Source organism: Zeus faber (assembly GCF_960531495.2).
Source record: "Zeus faber genome assembly, chromosome: 14".
Lineage (NCBI taxonomy): Eukaryota > Metazoa > Chordata > Actinopteri > Zeiformes > Zeidae > Zeus > Zeus faber.
The window spans coordinates 5,665,683-5,684,943 of record NC_137200.1 but is presented as its reverse complement, the minus strand read 5'-3'; the positions used below and the strand labels follow the sequence as shown (position 1 = coordinate 5,684,943).

Sequence of the window (19,261 nt, the reverse complement as noted above, 5' to 3'; positions counted from 1 at the left end):
TCAATGTTTTTCTTGGCTAATGAAGAAAAGTGGACCCCACTGAAGACTGAAGACCCCACTCTCCTTGAATGTTGTCAACATCAACATTTTTGGATATTGATATGACCTATGCTTCTATTGTTCATTTCTCATTGTGTTGTACCCTTCAACCTTTCAACCTGTGAAGCCAAAGGTTTCCACTTCTGTGGACAGTAAAGTTAATCCACTCTATTCAACGACTGTCTTCCTGCTATAAGTTGATCTCATATTGATTCTATCAAATGAGTTGGTAAATATACAGTATACGGATATATACTATAAATATATACTATTACAGATGTAACTTTGAGGGTGTAGATAAAGGTGTCGATTTTTTTTTTTTTTTTTTTATCACATTTTTTGTACCTTTCTTAATTTGCATTGTTTTTGCTGCTACTGGATTAATAAAGTGTTCTCAATCTTATCTTTTCTTATCTTGGGTTTGCTTGAAACAAAAGGGATTCCTTAAAGGATGTCGGCTAAATGAGAGAGTCCAAAGAGAAATGGAATGTTTTCACATTCCAATAGTGCCATAATGCCCTGTTCCACTAACATTAGCCAAATCATTTTTAAGATTTATAAATACCTGTTACCTCAAAAAGATGTTATTAGGATTAATGTGTGTTTATGGTCCAGACTAAACTAACAGCTTTCTCTTATTGTTGGCAGGTTTAAACCAATTGAAACTTACTTGTGAGAATTAAAAATAAAGTTTAAATGTAATTTACAAAAATGTGGTAGCATTCAAAGTAACATACAGTATTTGCCCTGAAACATGGTTTTGTAAAAGCATAAAAGTAAAAGGTACAAAATCATTCAAATTGTAAAATAACTCACTATTATAAATAAAAGCATAATAATAAAAGGAGACACGGTGCATTAATAAAAGACACTGTTTATTTCCTTCCTCATTTCAGATCCCGTGAGAGAAGATGCGGCCACAGTGTAATAAGTTATTGTAACTTTATAAATAAAAAAACCTTATTGAAACGAGTTACGACGGCAGGAAATCTTCTGTGATGTCTGGGGTTGTCAATAAAAAAAGAAAGTAAATTACAAAGAAAAACACTTTTTTTTTTGTTTTTGTTTTGTCAGACTAGAGAAAAACATCTTCTGTGCTCAAGATTAAAAAATTGTGTACTTTCCAAACACAAGAGTGAAGACTAAGTAGGAATAACAGAATCGATGGTCACTTGAAAAAACAACTCATTAAAATCAGTTCTCCGCTGCTCCGCTGGTGTTTGGTGGAGAAACCCCGAGAAGAACCATAACCATTGAGTGACGCTCATGGGGCTTAAAATGCTTTAAAATGCTTGTGGGGAAATTAATTAAAATTGTATTCAATTTAATTTAATTTCAGCGAATCGGGGAAAAATGAACGAGCTCCGAGCCCTTCGGACAAAATGCCTCAAATTAAACCCTCTGTGATTAATGGCCAGACCAGGGCTTCCCAACCTGGGGTGGTCGCCTGAAGCCGATTTAAGGCTATTTGGTTTCCTAATAGTCAAATATTGTTTCAAAATTCATTTCAAAGAGAGTTAGTTCAAATATAAAAGAATGTAACAGAATCCATGTTTACATGTTCTAAATAATGTATATTACGCCCTGGAAACATTGATCCCTCTCCCATGAAAATAGAACCAGTACAGACAAAAAAATGATGGCCGACTGCTAATAAATACACAAAGGAAAAAACAAACAAAAACAAAAGGTCTCTTAAATAGGGCGGATGGAATCAGGTTTCATTTTGGGGGGGGGTCTCTGGCAGAAAAAGAAAAATCAGGAACCCCTGGATAGAGGAAGAGACGATGGAAAAAGGTGTGTGACTGTTAAACAAATACAGCAACCGTCACATCGGAATTCCATTCGCAGGCAGATGTTTTGAACCTTTAAAATCCCTTCTTTCCCCCCCCCCTCTCTCTGACATCCATCCGTCTCCCAACTCCAGTTGGGAGTTTGATCGGCATATTAACCACTTTAACCATTCATAATGATTCCCATTGGTTTTTTTGTTGTTTTTTTTTAACTGGGGATAAGGTCAGTTATTTGTGAACTTCCTGGTTTTCATAGAAATAAGGCAACAGTGACAGCATGTGTTTGTGTGTGTGTGTGCGTGTGTGTGTGTGTGTGTGTGTGTGTGTGTGTGTGTGTGTGTGTGTGTGTGTGTCGGTCAGGTTTCAGTCCACTTCTGTCAGGCCACAGGGTCTCCGGAACTCCTGTCCTCTCTCATGAATCCATTTGTTTGACACTGTCAACACAGAAAGGCAGAACGAGACGGTCACGGTAATGTAGACACTGATATCGATTATATAGATGAACCTAGAGCCCAACCACTCCTGAGTGTCCACTGCATTACTACGACTGATGCATAGTCGAGACTTGGACTTACAATCCTTCTGGTTTTTACATCAAAGAAACCTTCTTTTCAAAATCATGTTTAGAAAGGGTTAGTAGGTCAGCCTTTCCTTATTTCATAAAGACTCATCTTTGTTTTTATGTCTGATGTGCTTGTTTTTAACTTCACTCTGTATTCATTTTCTTGGTTTGTGTTTCTTTTTATGCTAACTAATTTGTAAATAATGTTTAATAAAAGTGATTTTCTTACTGACTTATATCCTCTTGCATTCTAGATGTAACATTCTATATCAGTGTTTGTCTGGATCCCAGGGCCTTGTCACTGGGTCATGAAATCTAATTTCAGAATTTCCTTTTGTAGTATTTTGACATTTCTTATGTGTTAGAAACGGTTGTTTTACTTATTCAAGTTACAATATCAGTGTTTAATGCTGACATGGCTTGAAGGAATATTCAGAAATATCAAATGTGCTCATCTCTCATTCTATAGATGAGGCAAATAAAAAAAAAACATTTAAAAAGTGGGTTCCCCTCAAAATAATTAGAAAAACACTGATCTATACATCAGAGAAACAGAAAATAAATGCACTTTTCTTGAATATTTGACATGTTTGATTGGGCTTTTGTATCAGATTTTTAGGGATATTCTCTGATAGTTTTACCCTATTTTGCCTGCTATTGGATATTGGTTTGGATAAGAAAACACTGTGAAAGCTGCCAGATCCGACTTGAAAGCTCCAAATTCAACACGTCCCATGGCTTTCGATTCAAGATTCTAGATTCCAGATTTTATTTGTCGCATGCGGTCAATGAGTACGGTGCAGTGTAATCATGAAGGACAAACCCTGAACTGCCCGAAACAAAATAATAATAATAATAATAAAAAATGATATAAAAATCTTAATCCGAAAAAAATATATGTAAATATAAGAAGCAAAAACAGACAAAAAAAAAACAGAGAGAGATTCTGTTGCTTTCCTTGTCAACCCCTTCCATGTGGATTCTGAACATCTATCCTCCACATGGAAATAACCAAACACGTTGTACCTCTGAATTAGGACTCACCCCATTTGCTCCCGATCAGCACGGGACAGGCGGCGTGTCTGGTCCTGTAGTCTCCCTCACCGCTCTTAAACAGATTGTACCAGAAGACGGCCGTCCCCTGAATACACATGGAGAGATAAGATAAGAGGTTATCTTGTCTCGTCTTCTCAACGGTCAACAATAAGGATGCAATATATCTACAGAATAAAACCATTATTAGAAATTGAAACAATATGCAATTGTCAATTTCCATAGAATGTTTTTTTTATTGTGCCCCCTGTATTTCCCCATAGGCTATAATAAAGTGCTATATTTTTCATCAAAAAATATTAATGCAGATTTGTGGATTCAAGTAATTATTCATATGTTTCCATTTGTATTTATTTTATCATATACACAGTATACACACAGACACGCACGCACGCACGCACGCACGCACGCACGCACTTTTCACCTTTCTGGGCCAGATGGCGGCTCCGATGTCGGGAAAGACGGTCGCTCCTCCCGCCTCGACGTCGCTCATCTGCAGAGAGAAGACAGTCACCAAGAAGCCACTATGTGCTGCCACATGGAGATAAAGCAGATCATGAGTGGAAAGACTCCATGCTTTTCTTTTTAGGAAATCACTGGATTTGATCAATAAAGAAAGGAAACTTTTGGAAAACTATTAGAACCTTTGGCCTTTGAAGAAATAACCCAAGGTGTGATGTCAAACATAAGGCCATATGCACTGTGTTGGTCAGCAGAGCGTAGAAACATTAGTGATGAGTTAAATAACCTTTAGGCCGATAATCATCTGCTGACCTGTAAGATTTTAACTGTCGCCAAAATATTTCACTTATTAATAATCTTTCTACCTGTACCTGACAACATAATCAATCACAGTGAATTGTTGAAACAGAGATTAATTGTTTATTGTTACACTTTTTGGTTTATTTATAAGGCCAGATTTTTGTTATGAGTATATTTTTAGGCTTATTGTATATTGCCATTTTTTTCCAGTTTCCTGTGTTAATTTTAATCTATACTCTTATGATTTAATCACGCAAGTATGACATGTAAGGGTGATGGGTGATATGATTGTACTAAAGCCATCACAACATGCTGATAAAATGACTAATGACACATTTTTTTGTGTTTTACTCATTTAGAATGCAGCTCTGTACAATTTGGTTCAAGTAAGTGGGTACAAAAGGTTAAGGGGGAAAGGCCAAAACAAAGGAAGCGATTGACAGAAAAGACTTAAAAGAAAAGAAAAAGAAAGACAACTTCAATTTGATTGAAATTCTTCATGTTGCGGCCTGTACCCCATAATGATGTACGGCACTCAGATAATGAAAATGGTCAAAGTATGACATTTTTTTTTATATTCAAGTCCCAGATTGAACCAGAGTTGATCTAAAACGGGAACCACTAGCCTTCAAAACAGCGGCGATACTTACATAGTTCAAAAAAGTGGCCACGCGATTTCCAGTGCCTAATCTTTTGAAAGCATCAGGCTCATCTTTCTACAAAGATAAAATTTAAGAGGAAAAACACACATGGTGAAAAAAGGCAGCGCCCGCACACGCTGGTACTTACGTAGTTGAGGAAGGTAGCAAGTCTATTTCCATCGACCTTGAGGATACTGTCAAAAGGACGCTGCAACAGACGTTCATAACATTTAACCCATCGCCGTGGGAGACCCCCCCCCCCGGTCCGAGTCCATGTCCCGGGGCGCCAGTTTGGGCAGGATTAAGTAAAATCGAACCTAATCTGATTGATGCAGGGTAGTCAAATATATTTACTGAATTATTTACTCAAAATCGGTGCCAAATCGGTTAAAACTTTGGAACGATATGGTGAGAAATCAACCTCAAGGCTCAAGATTCAAGATTGAAGAGGTTATTTGTCACATACATACGGTCATACATATATGCAGTTATTTATGTTACAATTACGGTAACGTGTATTTTCGTCAGTAACTAAATTTTCCTATATTTCGTTTTTAATAATTAAATTAATTATTACGATTATTATGTAACAAATACAAAATATGACAAAATTAAGTACATTTAGGTGAGGAGATCATTTAAAGGTAGGTTTCTCACCACATCGTTTGAATTTTCCAAAACCCCAAAATAATGAACAAATAGTGTGAGCTATCATCATGTAATGCAATTTAAAATCTTGTGTGCCGACTAGTAAAGGGGCGAACACTCAATTTGACACTGCATGGTACCTGACCAAAATAAACATTTTTTTTTGTTATAACTGTTACTATATGTATATTATATGATTGTGCAGTGTGTCACATGAATGTTAGCTTTTGACGTCAAACCATGATGTGAAATGGAACATGGATGTCGTGTTATTTCATATGGAACATACTGTAATAGATCATGCTTCGGTCATAGTAAGCCATTCCAAAAGCAACAACAAGAGGTGTTCACATGAAATATGGATATAAAACACACACAGGAATTTAAAAAAATGCCAGCCATGTGAACATGCAGCCAAACCCAAGGAAAAGGACGAGAGTCAGTTCTCTCATGCCCTGCTTGTTTTCCTCTTTCCTCATCCAGAGAGGCATCAAGGGGAAAAAAAACATGTTATGCACACATACACACATTACATAGACACGATGGATAACACATACATGCAAACAAACACACACACATGTGAACATACACACACACACACACACACACACACACACACACACACACACACCCATGGACCCTCACCCTGGAGAAGTCGTAGTGTGGCTCGTATTGGCCTCCAACGCCGTAGTTAGCGACCTGGTCGGTGAAAGACACGAGAAACATTTTTCTACAATATTATTTTAAAAAACATGTCGAGAGGATGCTGGGAAGTGAACAAAATAATGTTATTAGGGGTTCATTTAAGTAAGTTTTTAATTCATGCTATTTTCTTCAATCCATAGGAAGAAGTTACCGCTTGCTTTACAAAGTCAACACTGGACCGCAGATTTGCTGAATGTGTTTCATGTTGTGTAAATAATCAGAGTGTTTGTGTGAGTGGATGTCATTTTATAATTCATTGAATCATTTATATCAGCGTTTTTTCCACTATGTGTGCTGTAAATTTTTTTTTTTTAATTTCACTCAAAATAAATCAATAATGGAAATTAGCTCTTGAGTTGCAAGATCAAAATTGCAAGGCTGCATCAATTCAGCAGAGAACTACAGTATATGTAGGCCATAATCATACACACAATTATCGGTGTTTGTTACGTTTTTTTAATGGTTTACAGGAAGGTGGTGTCGCCCTGGGATTTATTTAATTGTAAAAAGTGTTTCCTTGTTTGGGAAACACTGACTTATTAATGATTTATGAGTTTACCTGCAATAATTCGGCAGTCTCCACAGTGAGACCTGTGATGTCCTCTATCCGCTGGTTGACTCTGGCCACCACAGGGTCGTCCTCTCCTTCCAGCCATGCACTAGAGAAACCCATTTCTACATGTTTTTTTCTTTTATATTTAACTTTTGTTGAACTAGGAAAGTTTCACAAGATACAGAATGTAATTTGAAGATACTGGGCCAAAAACAGTTGCAAGACAAACAAAATTATATTACAGGCACATAGTAGAGAGAGACCCATTTCAATTCACAAACTCAAATGATCTAAACATATTTTGCTTCTATTTAATGTGGAAATGTAGGAACATAGTTGAGGTTAGGAATAGAAATACGCCTATTGTCAAAACCATGTATAAATGTAGAGTTACGGGTCGCATGAGATTGTTTTTTGTTTCATACAAATAGGAAACCCAGCAATAAATCTAAATCTAAAATAAAAACACACTTGAGCGTCGTGCATGAAATTGTCCATGAATAAAAGTAATAAATAATAAATAATTTAACCAATTTTCTTTCATTTCATTCATGGTAAAAACATGATTATTCGCCTGGTTTCAATTTCATACCAACAATCAAACATAATTCCAACACAGAGTTTGACTGACTCACCTTTTGGACACTCTGTAGTTGGCTGTGGTCAGGACGCCCGTTTTGGGGTCACGCACGGTCGCTCTGGCAAGCTGTAAGAGGGACGGGGTGGGATCAAATAAGAGATGAATGATTTTCATAAAAACCAGTAATAACCAAGAAGGCAGTATTTCCAAAGATAAGCGACACCCATGCGCCTTTCCCATTACATTGCATTTTACGTCATAAGACATAAATACAGAACAAGTGAATAGTGATGACACAAAATAGAGTACTACAATATTTCCAGCTGTTGCTGTGATGTGTAGAATATGTATCGTGGAAACAATCATAGGTGATAACATTTGACTTTCTTAATTTATAGTAATTAAAAGAAATCACTTTTTTCTTTTTTTTTGACTTGCAATTTTTTGCCAGTTCCTGTAATTTTACTGAAAAAACTAACAAACAAAACTTCCCTAAAATGATTATTAATTAATAGGGTATTTTGTTACTTAATTTTCACATATTTTGCTTTTATTCACTTAATTATGATTATTATAATTATTAATAAATATAAAATATTGTCAAATTAAGTGCCTTCCAAGGAATCATTTTAAGGAAAGTTTCTCACCATATCGAATGACTTCTCCAAAACCCAAAAATACAGACAATATTTAAAATCGAAAACACACCAATGAATATTTCCTTATTGGCAGTAGTAAAAAAAAAGAACAGAATAAAAAGAATAATATTAAAAAAAACTTTTATTGATTTTCAGTTGAAAAAAAACAAAAAAAACTTTAGAAAGTTTAGAGAAAGGCCTCTGCAAAAATCCAGAATTTTGGAAAAGAATACCATAACAAATGATTACTGCAGATACTGTGTATTCTGAAGTAAAATACAGAATAAGGTGTTTGTTTCTGGAGTCTCACGTTAGGTTTCGCCAGTTTCTTGATCTTCTCGATCTCGTCGTGGGACAGGATGTCCAGGTAGCGCACGACATGTGGGCTGTCCCACTCGTCCTCCTCCTTCAGGGGCCTCAGCAGGAGGCGGGGGCTGTTACCATGGCAATAGCGACAGAACAGCCGGCTACGCCTCGCATCCGTCTGGAGGGGAGAAAACAAAGAAAACATAATAATTACATTAAAAGGGCAATGATTGAATGATTGATTAGATTAGACTAGATTGGATTAAATGGACACCAACCAGGAGAAACACAGGAATATTGGACAGAAGAGGTTAGAGAATAAAAATGATGATAATCATAATAATAATAATAATAATAATAATAAAAAAAAATCATAATAATAATAATAATAATAATAATAATAATAATAATAATAAATAATAATAATAATAACAATAACAATAATAATAATAATAATAATAATAGTGCAACATTCAAGTGCTTTACATTAATAAAAGGATTTTCAAATTGCACAGAAAAAAATGGAAATAACCTTTTGTGTTGCAATATCAAAAATGCAAAGTTGTTCTTATTCATCTCATGCATCAGTTCCAGAATAGCAGCTCTGTGTTCACCACTACAAGTTTCACACTGAAAGTGAGGACTATTAGTAGTGATGAAAGGTTTGACTCTTTTTTGGAGCTTTGGTCTTGACGAGTCACTCACTTAAACCAGTTGTTTTATTTCCCAACTCATGGGTTGTAAGATTCAAGAAACGAGAATCAGCAGAGTCGAATTGGCTATAAGCTGTGAATGGAATTGCTGGATCATTTCCTCCCATTTACAACACCTTGTATGTTGTTATATATTTTTTTGACGTTGTCTTCTCCCTCTCACCATTTGGACGCCCTCCCCCCTGCAGAGGGCCTCGTAGGCCTCCCTCTCGGGCAGGTGGTCCTTAGGCCGAGCGTAGGTCCCCAGCTGGATGGGTTCCTCGGAAGCCGGCAAGTCGCTCTGCTTCAGCTCCAGCCGCTGCTTGGAGAGCAGCTTCTCAAAGTAGCGCAGGTTCCCTCCCGCCCTCTGGTGGCTAGAGTCTGCAAGGGACAGGAAGTAGGAGGGTGTTAGGTTGTTACTGCTTCAATATTTATATTTTTATTGGATGGAGCGCTGCTACGGGACATGAAAACAGTAAAAGAATAAAAAAATAAAAAATCTGGTGAAAAGCGATTTTCTTGAATTCAATTCAGTGGAGACTGGGGTGGGTGGTATTTACAGACAGACAGACAGACAGATGGACAGATGGACATATAGATCAACGAAAAACCTGCTTCCTTTTCATCCGTTGAATGCACAAAATGATCACATCCCTGTTGAAATGACAGAAGCTGAAGAAAACCTGCCAACCCTCAAAGAGCTGAAATTTGGGGCGCTCAAGTTCTTCAAAAGCTGCAGAAAAGGCGCTGTGGCACTTACAGTGATACTAATCACCAAGACATCAAAGCACTAATTCATCCATGGAAGGTCCCCAATTACACTGTCAAAAAAATAGCCATCAGCTAAATTACAGGTCAAGGGTTCCTGCCTCCAGGAAGCTTGCTGCTTGATGAGAGAGAGGAAAGGGCTCTTAAGTTGTTGTCTTTGTCCTCGGGACCTGTTCACTCACCAAGTTTGTTTGCACATACAAGTGAGAATTTGACTTCAAGTACCACGCTCCCTGGTACACGCATAACTACCCAGGGAATGGGAAATGTTCTATTTTATCTTAAGTTCATCTTTCACTGTTTATATTTTATTTTTGGACATGACCTTAAATTATTTGGTATTTTTAATATTAATCTTTAATTTCCATTGTTTTGCTGTTGTATTTTAGGTTATTTGTTAGGGTTAGGGTTAACCCTAACCCTTTAAATTAGGTTTAGTGTATATTGTCCTATCTATCTATCTATCTATCTATCTATCTATCTATCTATCTATCCATCTATCTAGGTTAAAAATACTGTACATAGACTTCACACTATCATGCCCACACTATCACAATCGGATGAATCCAGATAATCCTAAAGGCAGGTCATAACTTGAGAAATACATGTTAGATGAGCCTAAAACCGTGTGACAAACAACACTTTACCAGCACATACTAGTTCACAACAGTATTTACACTGTCTGACCAGGTCACTTAGTGATGACTTAAAGCCTTTACCCTAAACGTTAAATGAATGAAATGCTCATAACTTGAGAACACGTGTTAAATGTGCTCATACACATTTTCAATATTAAAATTCCATACTTTCCACACTCAAACTTCCAGACTTCTCAGTCGATTATATGGTTTATATGGCTATATGGTTTTTCATGGATCCTGGAATCCAGGACACACTGTAAAGACCCTGGAAAAAAGACTTACTTCTAACTGCTGCTATGACAGCTCCTGAGGCAGAGGCAGAAATAGGTGAAAAAACCCACAGGGAAACACTTTTTTCTGTGTACGGGGGCAACACCCTGCTGCCGTGCCAAAACCCATTGACCCCAGTGGGACAATCTTCTACTGAAGTAGATCCATTCATAACTCCCTCATTTCTGGCTTGATGGTGATGACCAACGACACCTTTTATACCTTAACTACTTTTCTGAATTACACTTATTTAGAATACTATTTGTTCTATACATTACATTTACATTTAGTCATTTAGCAGACGCTTTTATCCAAAGCGACTTACAATTGTTCAAACACCGACGGACGCAGCCATCAGGAGCAATTAGGGGTTAAGTGTCTTGCTCAAGGACACTACAGCATGCTAGCAGGAGGAGCCTGGGATCGAACCAGCAACCTTTGGATCACTAGACCACCAGCTCTACCTCCTGAGCTACCATCCCCCATTAAGTGTATTTGAGTATTTTACAGCTGAATTCCAATTGAGATTCCCATTGAAATTCAAAGCGGTCGAAGATAAAAATGCCAAACCCTGATCTCAATGGGACTTCATCTGTACAAATGGAGGAAATAAAACAAAGAAATAAAGAAAGAAAACAAATAGACAATTAAATCAAATAAAGACAATTAAACTAAATAACCAAAATGAATAACCAAAATACAAATCCTGACCTCAATGGGACTTTGCCTTATAAAGAAAGAAAGAAAGAAAGAAAGAAAGAAAGAAAGAAAGAAAGAAAGAAAGAAAGAAAGAAAGAAAGAAAGAAAGAAAGAAAGAAAGAAAGAAAGAAAGAAAATTTATAGCAGGAGGAGCAGTGAGCACCTAGGGCCACCAGGCGGCGTGTGAGCTCGATGGCGCGGGGCAGGTCTCCCATCTGGTAGACAGAGTAGCTGAGGTAGTCCAGCACGTCAGCCTTTGACACCAGAGTGTCCTCGCCAGCGTCCAGCTGCCGCAGCGCCTGCTGTGTCCATAGCACGGCGTGGTAGTAGTCCGCGTCGTTGTACGCCGTCTTCCCCATGTCGAAGCAGTCGTCCACGCTCAGCAGCGCATTAGAGTGCATACCTGCAGGGGAGATCATGGTGTCACGTCAGCTCACATCAAAAATGGCAATTGACAATAAACCTAAAAGTTAGCTAAAAATAAACTCTATATATATATATACTTGCCAATATACAATATAGGTACTCCTAACTTAACGACGAGTTCTGTTCCTAGGACCAGGTCGTTAAGCGAATTGGTCGATAAGCGAGGACCCGTTTTATTTCACGGTAAGGGGGCGTGGCCATTGCGATACTTGCAATACTAAGAGACTGCAGGAACGAGACTGACAACGGTGACGCGCGCTGAGATGCTTGACGCTGAGATGCTTGACGCTGAGATGCCGCGCACGCAGCGCAATCGTATTGTACACAGCGCAGAATACCGACTGGTCACAGAGCTGGTCATAAGTCCGAATGGTCGTTAAACAGGTAGTTCGCTAAGTGAGGAGTATCTGTAAGCCTAAATATCAGCTAAACTCTTGAAAAATTGGCATGATAAAATAAACCCCCCCACAAGAAAAAAAAAAAAGCTAAAAAGGTTGAAAAATGGCAATATACAACAAACAAAAAGAACGCAAAAATTAAAAGCTACGTTTAAATTTCTCCGTTCTTTTATTCTGTGTTTTGTTTGGATGCATGCTTTCAGACTACAAAAAGTATCAGTGAACGCTCTGGTGCCAGAAGTTGGTTCCAGCTCAGCAGCTCGATTCCACACAGAGCAACAGGCCCAAGCACATCTTACTACAAACACAACCATGCTTTTATTTTATAACACACACACACATCATATATTTGCAAATAAATTTCTCAAATGATCTGTTGCAGTATTATTTATCTAACTAATGTTATTATTCTCTTATCCCTTTAAGACTTATTGCTTATGTGTATTATTTGGATAAAACAGTTGTAAGTACGGCTGGAGAATATAATCAATATAATATCAACATTTTAATGAGACTAGATATTGTATGGGATTCTGGTTGTCATAATATTGATATATAGTCAAATGGGGAATTCAAGAAGTAACACTCAAGGAATGTACTTTTCTGAACTTCATAGACTGTTCTAGATGTTCTGATCAATGCCTCTACCGACTGGCCCACAATATATATTTCTAGTGTGTAACTAAATATCGACGTTGAGGTATTCTTTGTAAAATAGTGATTACCCAGCCCTAGTTGTAGGGGCTGTTTTGGTCTCATTTCAATTAATAATGCCTATGTTCAAATGTGCAGTTTATACCTTTTTTTTTTTTGCTGACATACATGTATAATCATCAGTTAATTTATGAAGTTATTATCCCTACAGCCTACAAGACAAATGATTATACTTTTGCAAATCCCTAAACCACACCTTTTTTTTTTTTTTTTATAAAAAATAATCTCAAGTTTATCTTTTTGGTCACTCAACAGGGCGTGCGTGCCCCACAGTACCTGGCAGTTTCCCCTTGGAGAAGCTCTCAGAGTCGAGCTGGTAAGTGTCCTGGAGCCGCATCAGGGCCTTGGCCGCGCCCTTCTCGTCCTCCTCATCTGGGAAGTACTGCCGGTGCACGGACATGTTGGAGATGAACACTGGAGGACCGGAAAGAGATGGAATACAAACATCATTACTTATTAGTTATTTGGGAAATGTCTCCTTTAATTCAAATATCAGCTTTCATAATAGAGGCTGTTCAAAAAATGTATAGATCAAACTATGACATCAACTGTTTCAGTTGAAGTGCTAGGACTTAATCCTGGTACATGGTAACTCTAAATCATGACTGTTGTTTTTCTTTTAAATATTTATATTATGTATATATATTTTTTTATAATTGCCTGATTGCAATCATTTGAACTGATCATGATGTAAAATGTGTTTCCATATTTCCAGATCATGTGTGTCCATCCAAATTTCCATCAGTTTCCATCAGTATTAACTACCTACCTGAACTTTTATGTCCAATGTGCAATGTAAATAAATGGCTGTTCTTCACAGGGCGGAATATAGTGTATTTTTAAACTATTATAGGTGTATACTACGATACAGGAATACAAGTAACAAACTAAATGTGAGACCAAGAAAGAGAGATAAACGGTGAGAGAGCGACTGAGACAGAGAGAGAGAGATTGGGAGAGATGGCTTTGTGTGTTTCTATGACTTTGCACAGGTTTGTAGTGTACGGTACACGGGCTGTTGATGCCAAATATGTGAAGCAACTTCCAAAAATGTTATTAGAAATGCAGCTACGGTGAAGACTCAGGGAACCACCAGACATTTAACACAACACACATGTTGCAGGGATTACGCAGAGATATGAAAGGCATAAAACTTACTGAAATGTTATTATACACAAGTCACCCTGTTTACGCCATCGCTCTCTCTCATAAAGACAAACACTTTCCGACATTTATTCATCCAAAAGTACACTCTCAAGGGCTACACACACACACACACACACACACAAAGAGAGAGAAAGAGAGAGAGAGACAGACAAAGAACAGCTGCTATTTAATGACGACAACTGGCATTTGTACACATTCACAAGGGGAGGAACTTGGACCGGAGGGGTGTGATACCATGAGAGAAGATAGCGTGAGTACTGAACTCAGGGTTCCTTGGAAAACAAAGTTAGATCCCCATCATCAAATTTTGGCTACACCTACACCTAAAACCTGCCCCACTTAGGCGGGTTATGTTCATGCTCTTGGAACTCTTTTAAGACAATGACAAGACCATTCAGATGGTTGTCCTGTCTTCCTTCTCTGTTGGTTGTGACTGATACAGACCCGTTTATTTGAACAATGTTAATATTTTTCAAATAAATTATAATGTGGTCCATAGACTATTCCTACACCTCAATCATATCTGATGAAGATCATTTGCCTGAAAAAGAAAGGGCTAATAAAATTTTCAAGTTACGCTGTGACTTGAACGGAATGGAGATTCTCCATTCATCTCTATGAGGCTCTCCAGAGTGTGTGGCCACATCGACCGAACATCACAGCTTCTCAAATTTCCTGATCCTCCTTGTCTCAGACCCAGAGAAGTGGTTACATGGATCACAGAACAACTCGTGGGGGGTAGGGTTTTAGCCATTTTAATGCTGGGTACCATCAGAGGGGTCCTGGAGCACCAGGCTCTCCAGCTCGGACCACTCTGTGTTGAGTCTCTTCATCAGCTTGTAGGCGTTGACGGGGTGGGCCAGGAAGCCCTCCGGGTCCGCAGTGGACACTCTGGTCAGGGCATCCAGCTTGGTTGCCCAGCTATGGATAAAAAAATTAAATGATAGCAATAAAAATGTGTTTTCTCTGTTAGTGGTCATATCTCAAAGGGATTCTGGTAAATTAAAGAAAATAAACTAAAGAGATTAGTGACATTTTCAACAATTCAATACAATTCTAAATACAAGCAAGACAGTGTAAATTTATATAGGAAGTCGACATGATTTACATCATTGAAGGATTGAGTTAGTGGCCATTTATTCATTTAACCATTAAAATACATCCTTGCTACATACACTGACTGAGCAACACTATACTAACACTGGGTGGGGCCTCCCTTTGCTCTCAAAACAGCCTCAATTCCTCTTGGCATGTATTCCACAAGATGTTGGAAACATTCCTTTGTGATTCTGGTCCATGTTGACATGATTTCCATCACATAATTCCTGCAGATTTGTCAGCTGTACATCCAGGCTGTGAATCTCCCATTCTATCAAATCCCAAAGGTGTTCTATTGGATTCAGATCCGGTGACTGGGAAGGCCACTGAAGAACATTGCCAATGACTGCATTGTCATGTTCATGAAACCAGTTTGAGATGACTTTTGCTTTGTGACATGGTGCATTATCATGCTGGAAGAAGCAAATTAGAAGATGGGTAAATTGGGGCCATGAAGGGATGCACATGGTCAGCAACAATACTCAAATAGGCTGTGGAATTCAAGCGACCAGTGATTGGTATGGTACCAGGCCCAAAGTGTGCCAAGAAAAAATTCCCTACACCATTGCACCACCTCAACCAGCCTGGACTGTTGACACAAGGAAGGTTGAGTCCATGGATTCATGCTGTTGGTGCCAAATTCTGATCCTACCATCTGTGTGCCTCAGCAGAAATGGAGAATTATCGGACCAGGCTACATTTTTCCAGTCTTCAACTGTTCGGTTTTGGTAAGCCTGTGCTCACTGCAGCCGCATCTTTCTGTTCTTGGCTCACAGAAGTGGAACCTGACGTGGTCTTCTGCTGTTGTAGCCCATCCCCCTCAAGGTCCGACGTGTTGTGCATTTTGAGATGTTTTTCTATTCACCACAATTGTACAGAGTTATCTGAGTTACAGTAGCCTTGCTCTCAACTCGAACCATTTCGGCCATTTTCTGTTGACCGCTCTTATCAACAAGGCATTCCATCTGCAGAACAGCCACTCACTGGATGTTTTTTGTTTTGGGCACCATTCTGAGTAAACTATAGAGACTGTTGTGCATGAAAATCCCATGAGAGAACAGTTACAGAAATACTCAAACCAGCCCGTCTGGCACCAACAATCATGCTATGGTCAAAAACACTGAGATCAAATTGTTTCCCTCATTCTGATGGTTGATGTGAACATTAACTTAAGCTGCTGACCCTTATCTACATGATTCTATGCCTTGCGCTGCTGCCACACGACTGACAGACTAGATAATTGCATGAATAAGTAGGTGTTCAGGTGTTCCTAATAAAGTGCTCAGTGAGTGTATATTGCCTTTTTATTGTCATATTTTTATTCTATTGTTTGTTATTACTGCCTCTTGTTTTTGATGTGAGGTGCTAGATATTGCAATTTCTCTCCGGGGTTGAACAAAGTAAGCAAGTATCCATCCATCTATCTGTCTATCTATCTCAGACCTGCCAAACTTGGGAAAATATTTTGAGTACCACAATAGTATAACAGGGGGTCTCCGTGGCATTTCAGTTACTGCAGCAAAATGACTCCCTCAGAAATTCACACCATAGTCGTCCCCTAACAAGGCCAATCACATCGTATGCAAGCTGGCTAACTATATACAGTATACAAATTCCTGTCATTAGGATATACCCCTTGAAATGCATCATCTCATAAATTTACTGAACATGTTGACCAACTAGAGATGCACCGATTGCAATTTTCTTGGCCGACTCCTATTTCAGATTTTTTTTTTTTAAGTCTGACCTGCTGATTCTGATTTCCAATCTTCTGTACGTTGATAACAAATACACCCTGTGATCTGATCCCGCTCACGTGATTGGACAGCTGCACATGTGGACTACAGCTGCAACAGTTCCCACAATAGTGAGATTGCTGATTTTGACACTGTTTATTATTGTTCATTATTCACTGTGGAACAATAATAGAACTTCAAACCGTCACGCGTTCCAATAAAACCGAATATGGGACTGTCACCAAGTCTCAGAGTATTGCAACCTGTAACTCTCACTGAGTTTTAGTAGGACCCAACTTATACAGCAACTAACATGGAAATGTCAATGACAAATGACAATGATCGGCCGGTGAACACAGACCAATTCCAGTCACCGGCCGATCAATCCCCCGTCTTATATGTTAACATTATGGTCACATTTTTGTGCTTTATTATAACTCTCCCACTTCCCATTTTACCTCGCAATGCAGCGTTACACCTCGGTGGATAATGAAGTACCACTTAGCGCGCTATATATATATACACCGCTATGTTGGTGACATTTAAGTCCACCAGCCTCCAACCAATCTGCCAGTGGACAACCCAATGGAATTACAAGCTGCAGGACTAAGAGGAACCATCCAGAATGTACCTTTTGACGGCAGCCAGCTTGGACTCCTCTGACTGTATGTACTCCTTCAGAGACTGGACCAGCTCCTTCTCTTTGTAGATGAGGTCGGTCATCTGGCCTGAAGGAGGTGGAGAAGAAAGACACGCAGGGAGGAGCAGAAATGAGAGAGATTGTGTGGGACGCATGATGATGTGCTACTTCATAGAAAAAAAAATTGCTTTATTATATTATGTATCATATCGCTATAACTTCTCATCTACTCCTGGGCAAAGGTTTGAACAAACATTGAGGGAACTGTGAAATAAAGGATGGATGGGTGGATGGACAGACAGACAGACAGACCGACAGACAGATACATAGATTGATAAAGGCATTTAAGTTAAAGATATGACAAAGAGCAATTAATTTCGAATTTGTGTAATAAAATTTTACAAAGAGCAATTGGAATGATGTTCTTATAAACAAACAAACAAACAAATAGATAAATAATAAAAAAGTAATAAAAAATAAAAACAATTGTCCGCCAGAGAAAATAACGCCTTTAAATGCCAGTCATTACGCCTTAGTTTCTATAATTACATAGATACCCCCCCCCCCCCACCTAGTCTGGTCTAATTAAAACAAAAAAAAAAGCCTTTCCCCATAACCTTGCAGAGGTTTGATTGTATATTATTATGCTGCAAACCACACCGGGGTTTCTAGCGAAGGAGACTGTGAATGAGGGCGGGATCGTCTTACAAAAACACAATTCCATGAAAACATTCAACCCCGACAAACACGGATTTAGCATCGTACAAAAATACCACAGGCCAGACGGAGCGAATCTGTGCTATTAAAACCATCAGAATCAGAATAAGTTTAGTCCGCCAGGTGTATTAACATACACAAGGAATTTGTTGTGGTGAGGATTGGTGTGTTTCTTCACAGACAAAAAATAAAAATCTAATTAAATAAAATAAAAAGTTAAGTAAAATAATACAAGACAGAAATAGTCAAATATACAGAATTATAGAGAATCGGTATGGATGTATAGGGTATAAATTATAATTAGAAATGATTGCAATGTCTTGACAGTTTATTGTCAGTTATTAACATTACAATGTCCATGTGCAGAACAATGAAAAGCAAACTATCATGGCATAATAGATCTTCTTTTATCCGCCCTCCATTTTTCTCAGTCAATTCCTTTTAAAATTATTATAATTTATATTATATATAATTTATAATATTATAATATGCTCTTGTTTCTATTTTTTACCACCGTGTGTTTTATTATTGTGAATCAGCAACAGTAGACAACTGCTTCTAGTAATCACCTATGCATATTTGGTTCATTAAAGCCATCTACTTGAGTTGTATTCCCCTGCATAAGCAGCCTGGCAGAAGCGTGTGGTGTGGACTTAGGAAAAGGCCAAAGAAGCCACCCCTGGCCACAAAGGTAAAAAAAATTTAATAAAAAATAAAAAAAGGAAATGTGTGACCGACACCCACTTCCTGGATTTTAAAGTCTTGGCCCAGACGGTGCCAGAAAAATGTTTATTTCTCTTTTTACCGTAACAGTAATTTGAAACCTTTGCACAGTAATAGAACAATACACTTCTGGTTCTGTATTTACAGTCCAAAAAATAGATTGTAAATTCAGTAAAAATGAAAAAAGTAACCTTGTGAAACTAGAATAAGGCTTTTATATTTCTTATATTAAAACCTCCTCTCCTCTGCTGTTACCTGTTGTTATTGTTTTTACAAACTGTTCCTAAATATG

At 38.1% G+C, this 19,261-nt stretch overlaps 1 protein-coding gene across 2 annotated transcripts in view; it reads right to left on the bottom strand.

The window, feature by feature from the left end:
• Window positions 1-893: 893 nt before the first annotated feature.
• The window catches only part of LOC307239618 (prolyl 4-hydroxylase subunit alpha-2-like), a 33,418-nt gene continuing 15,050 nt past the window's right edge, over window positions 894-19,261 (bottom strand). Inside the window, exons 3-15 of one of the 2 annotated variants that reach the window (XM_080013106.1) lie at window positions 17,521-17,617; window positions 14,825-14,976; window positions 13,165-13,302; window positions 11,514-11,753; window positions 9,157-9,353; window positions 8,285-8,458; window positions 7,392-7,462; window positions 6,763-6,862; window positions 6,144-6,197; window positions 4,999-5,058; window positions 3,872-3,940; window positions 3,439-3,535; window positions 894-2,266 (exon numbers count right to left, since the gene is read on the bottom strand). In XM_080013106.1, the coding sequence (XP_079869232.1) occupies window positions 2,196-2,266; window positions 3,439-3,535; window positions 3,872-3,940; window positions 4,999-5,058; window positions 6,144-6,197; window positions 6,763-6,862; window positions 7,392-7,462; window positions 8,285-8,458; window positions 9,157-9,353; window positions 11,514-11,753; window positions 13,165-13,302; window positions 14,825-14,976; window positions 17,521-17,617 (1,520 nt within the window). In that variant the 3' untranslated portion in view covers window positions 894-2,195. Of the gene's footprint in view, window positions 2,267-3,438; window positions 3,536-3,871; window positions 3,941-4,859; window positions 4,926-4,998; window positions 5,059-6,143; window positions 6,198-6,762; window positions 6,863-7,391; window positions 7,463-8,284; window positions 8,459-9,156; window positions 9,354-11,513; window positions 11,754-13,164; window positions 13,303-14,824; window positions 14,977-17,520; window positions 17,618-19,261 lie in introns of both variants that reach the window. The other variant, XM_080013105.1, reaches the window with a different exon arrangement.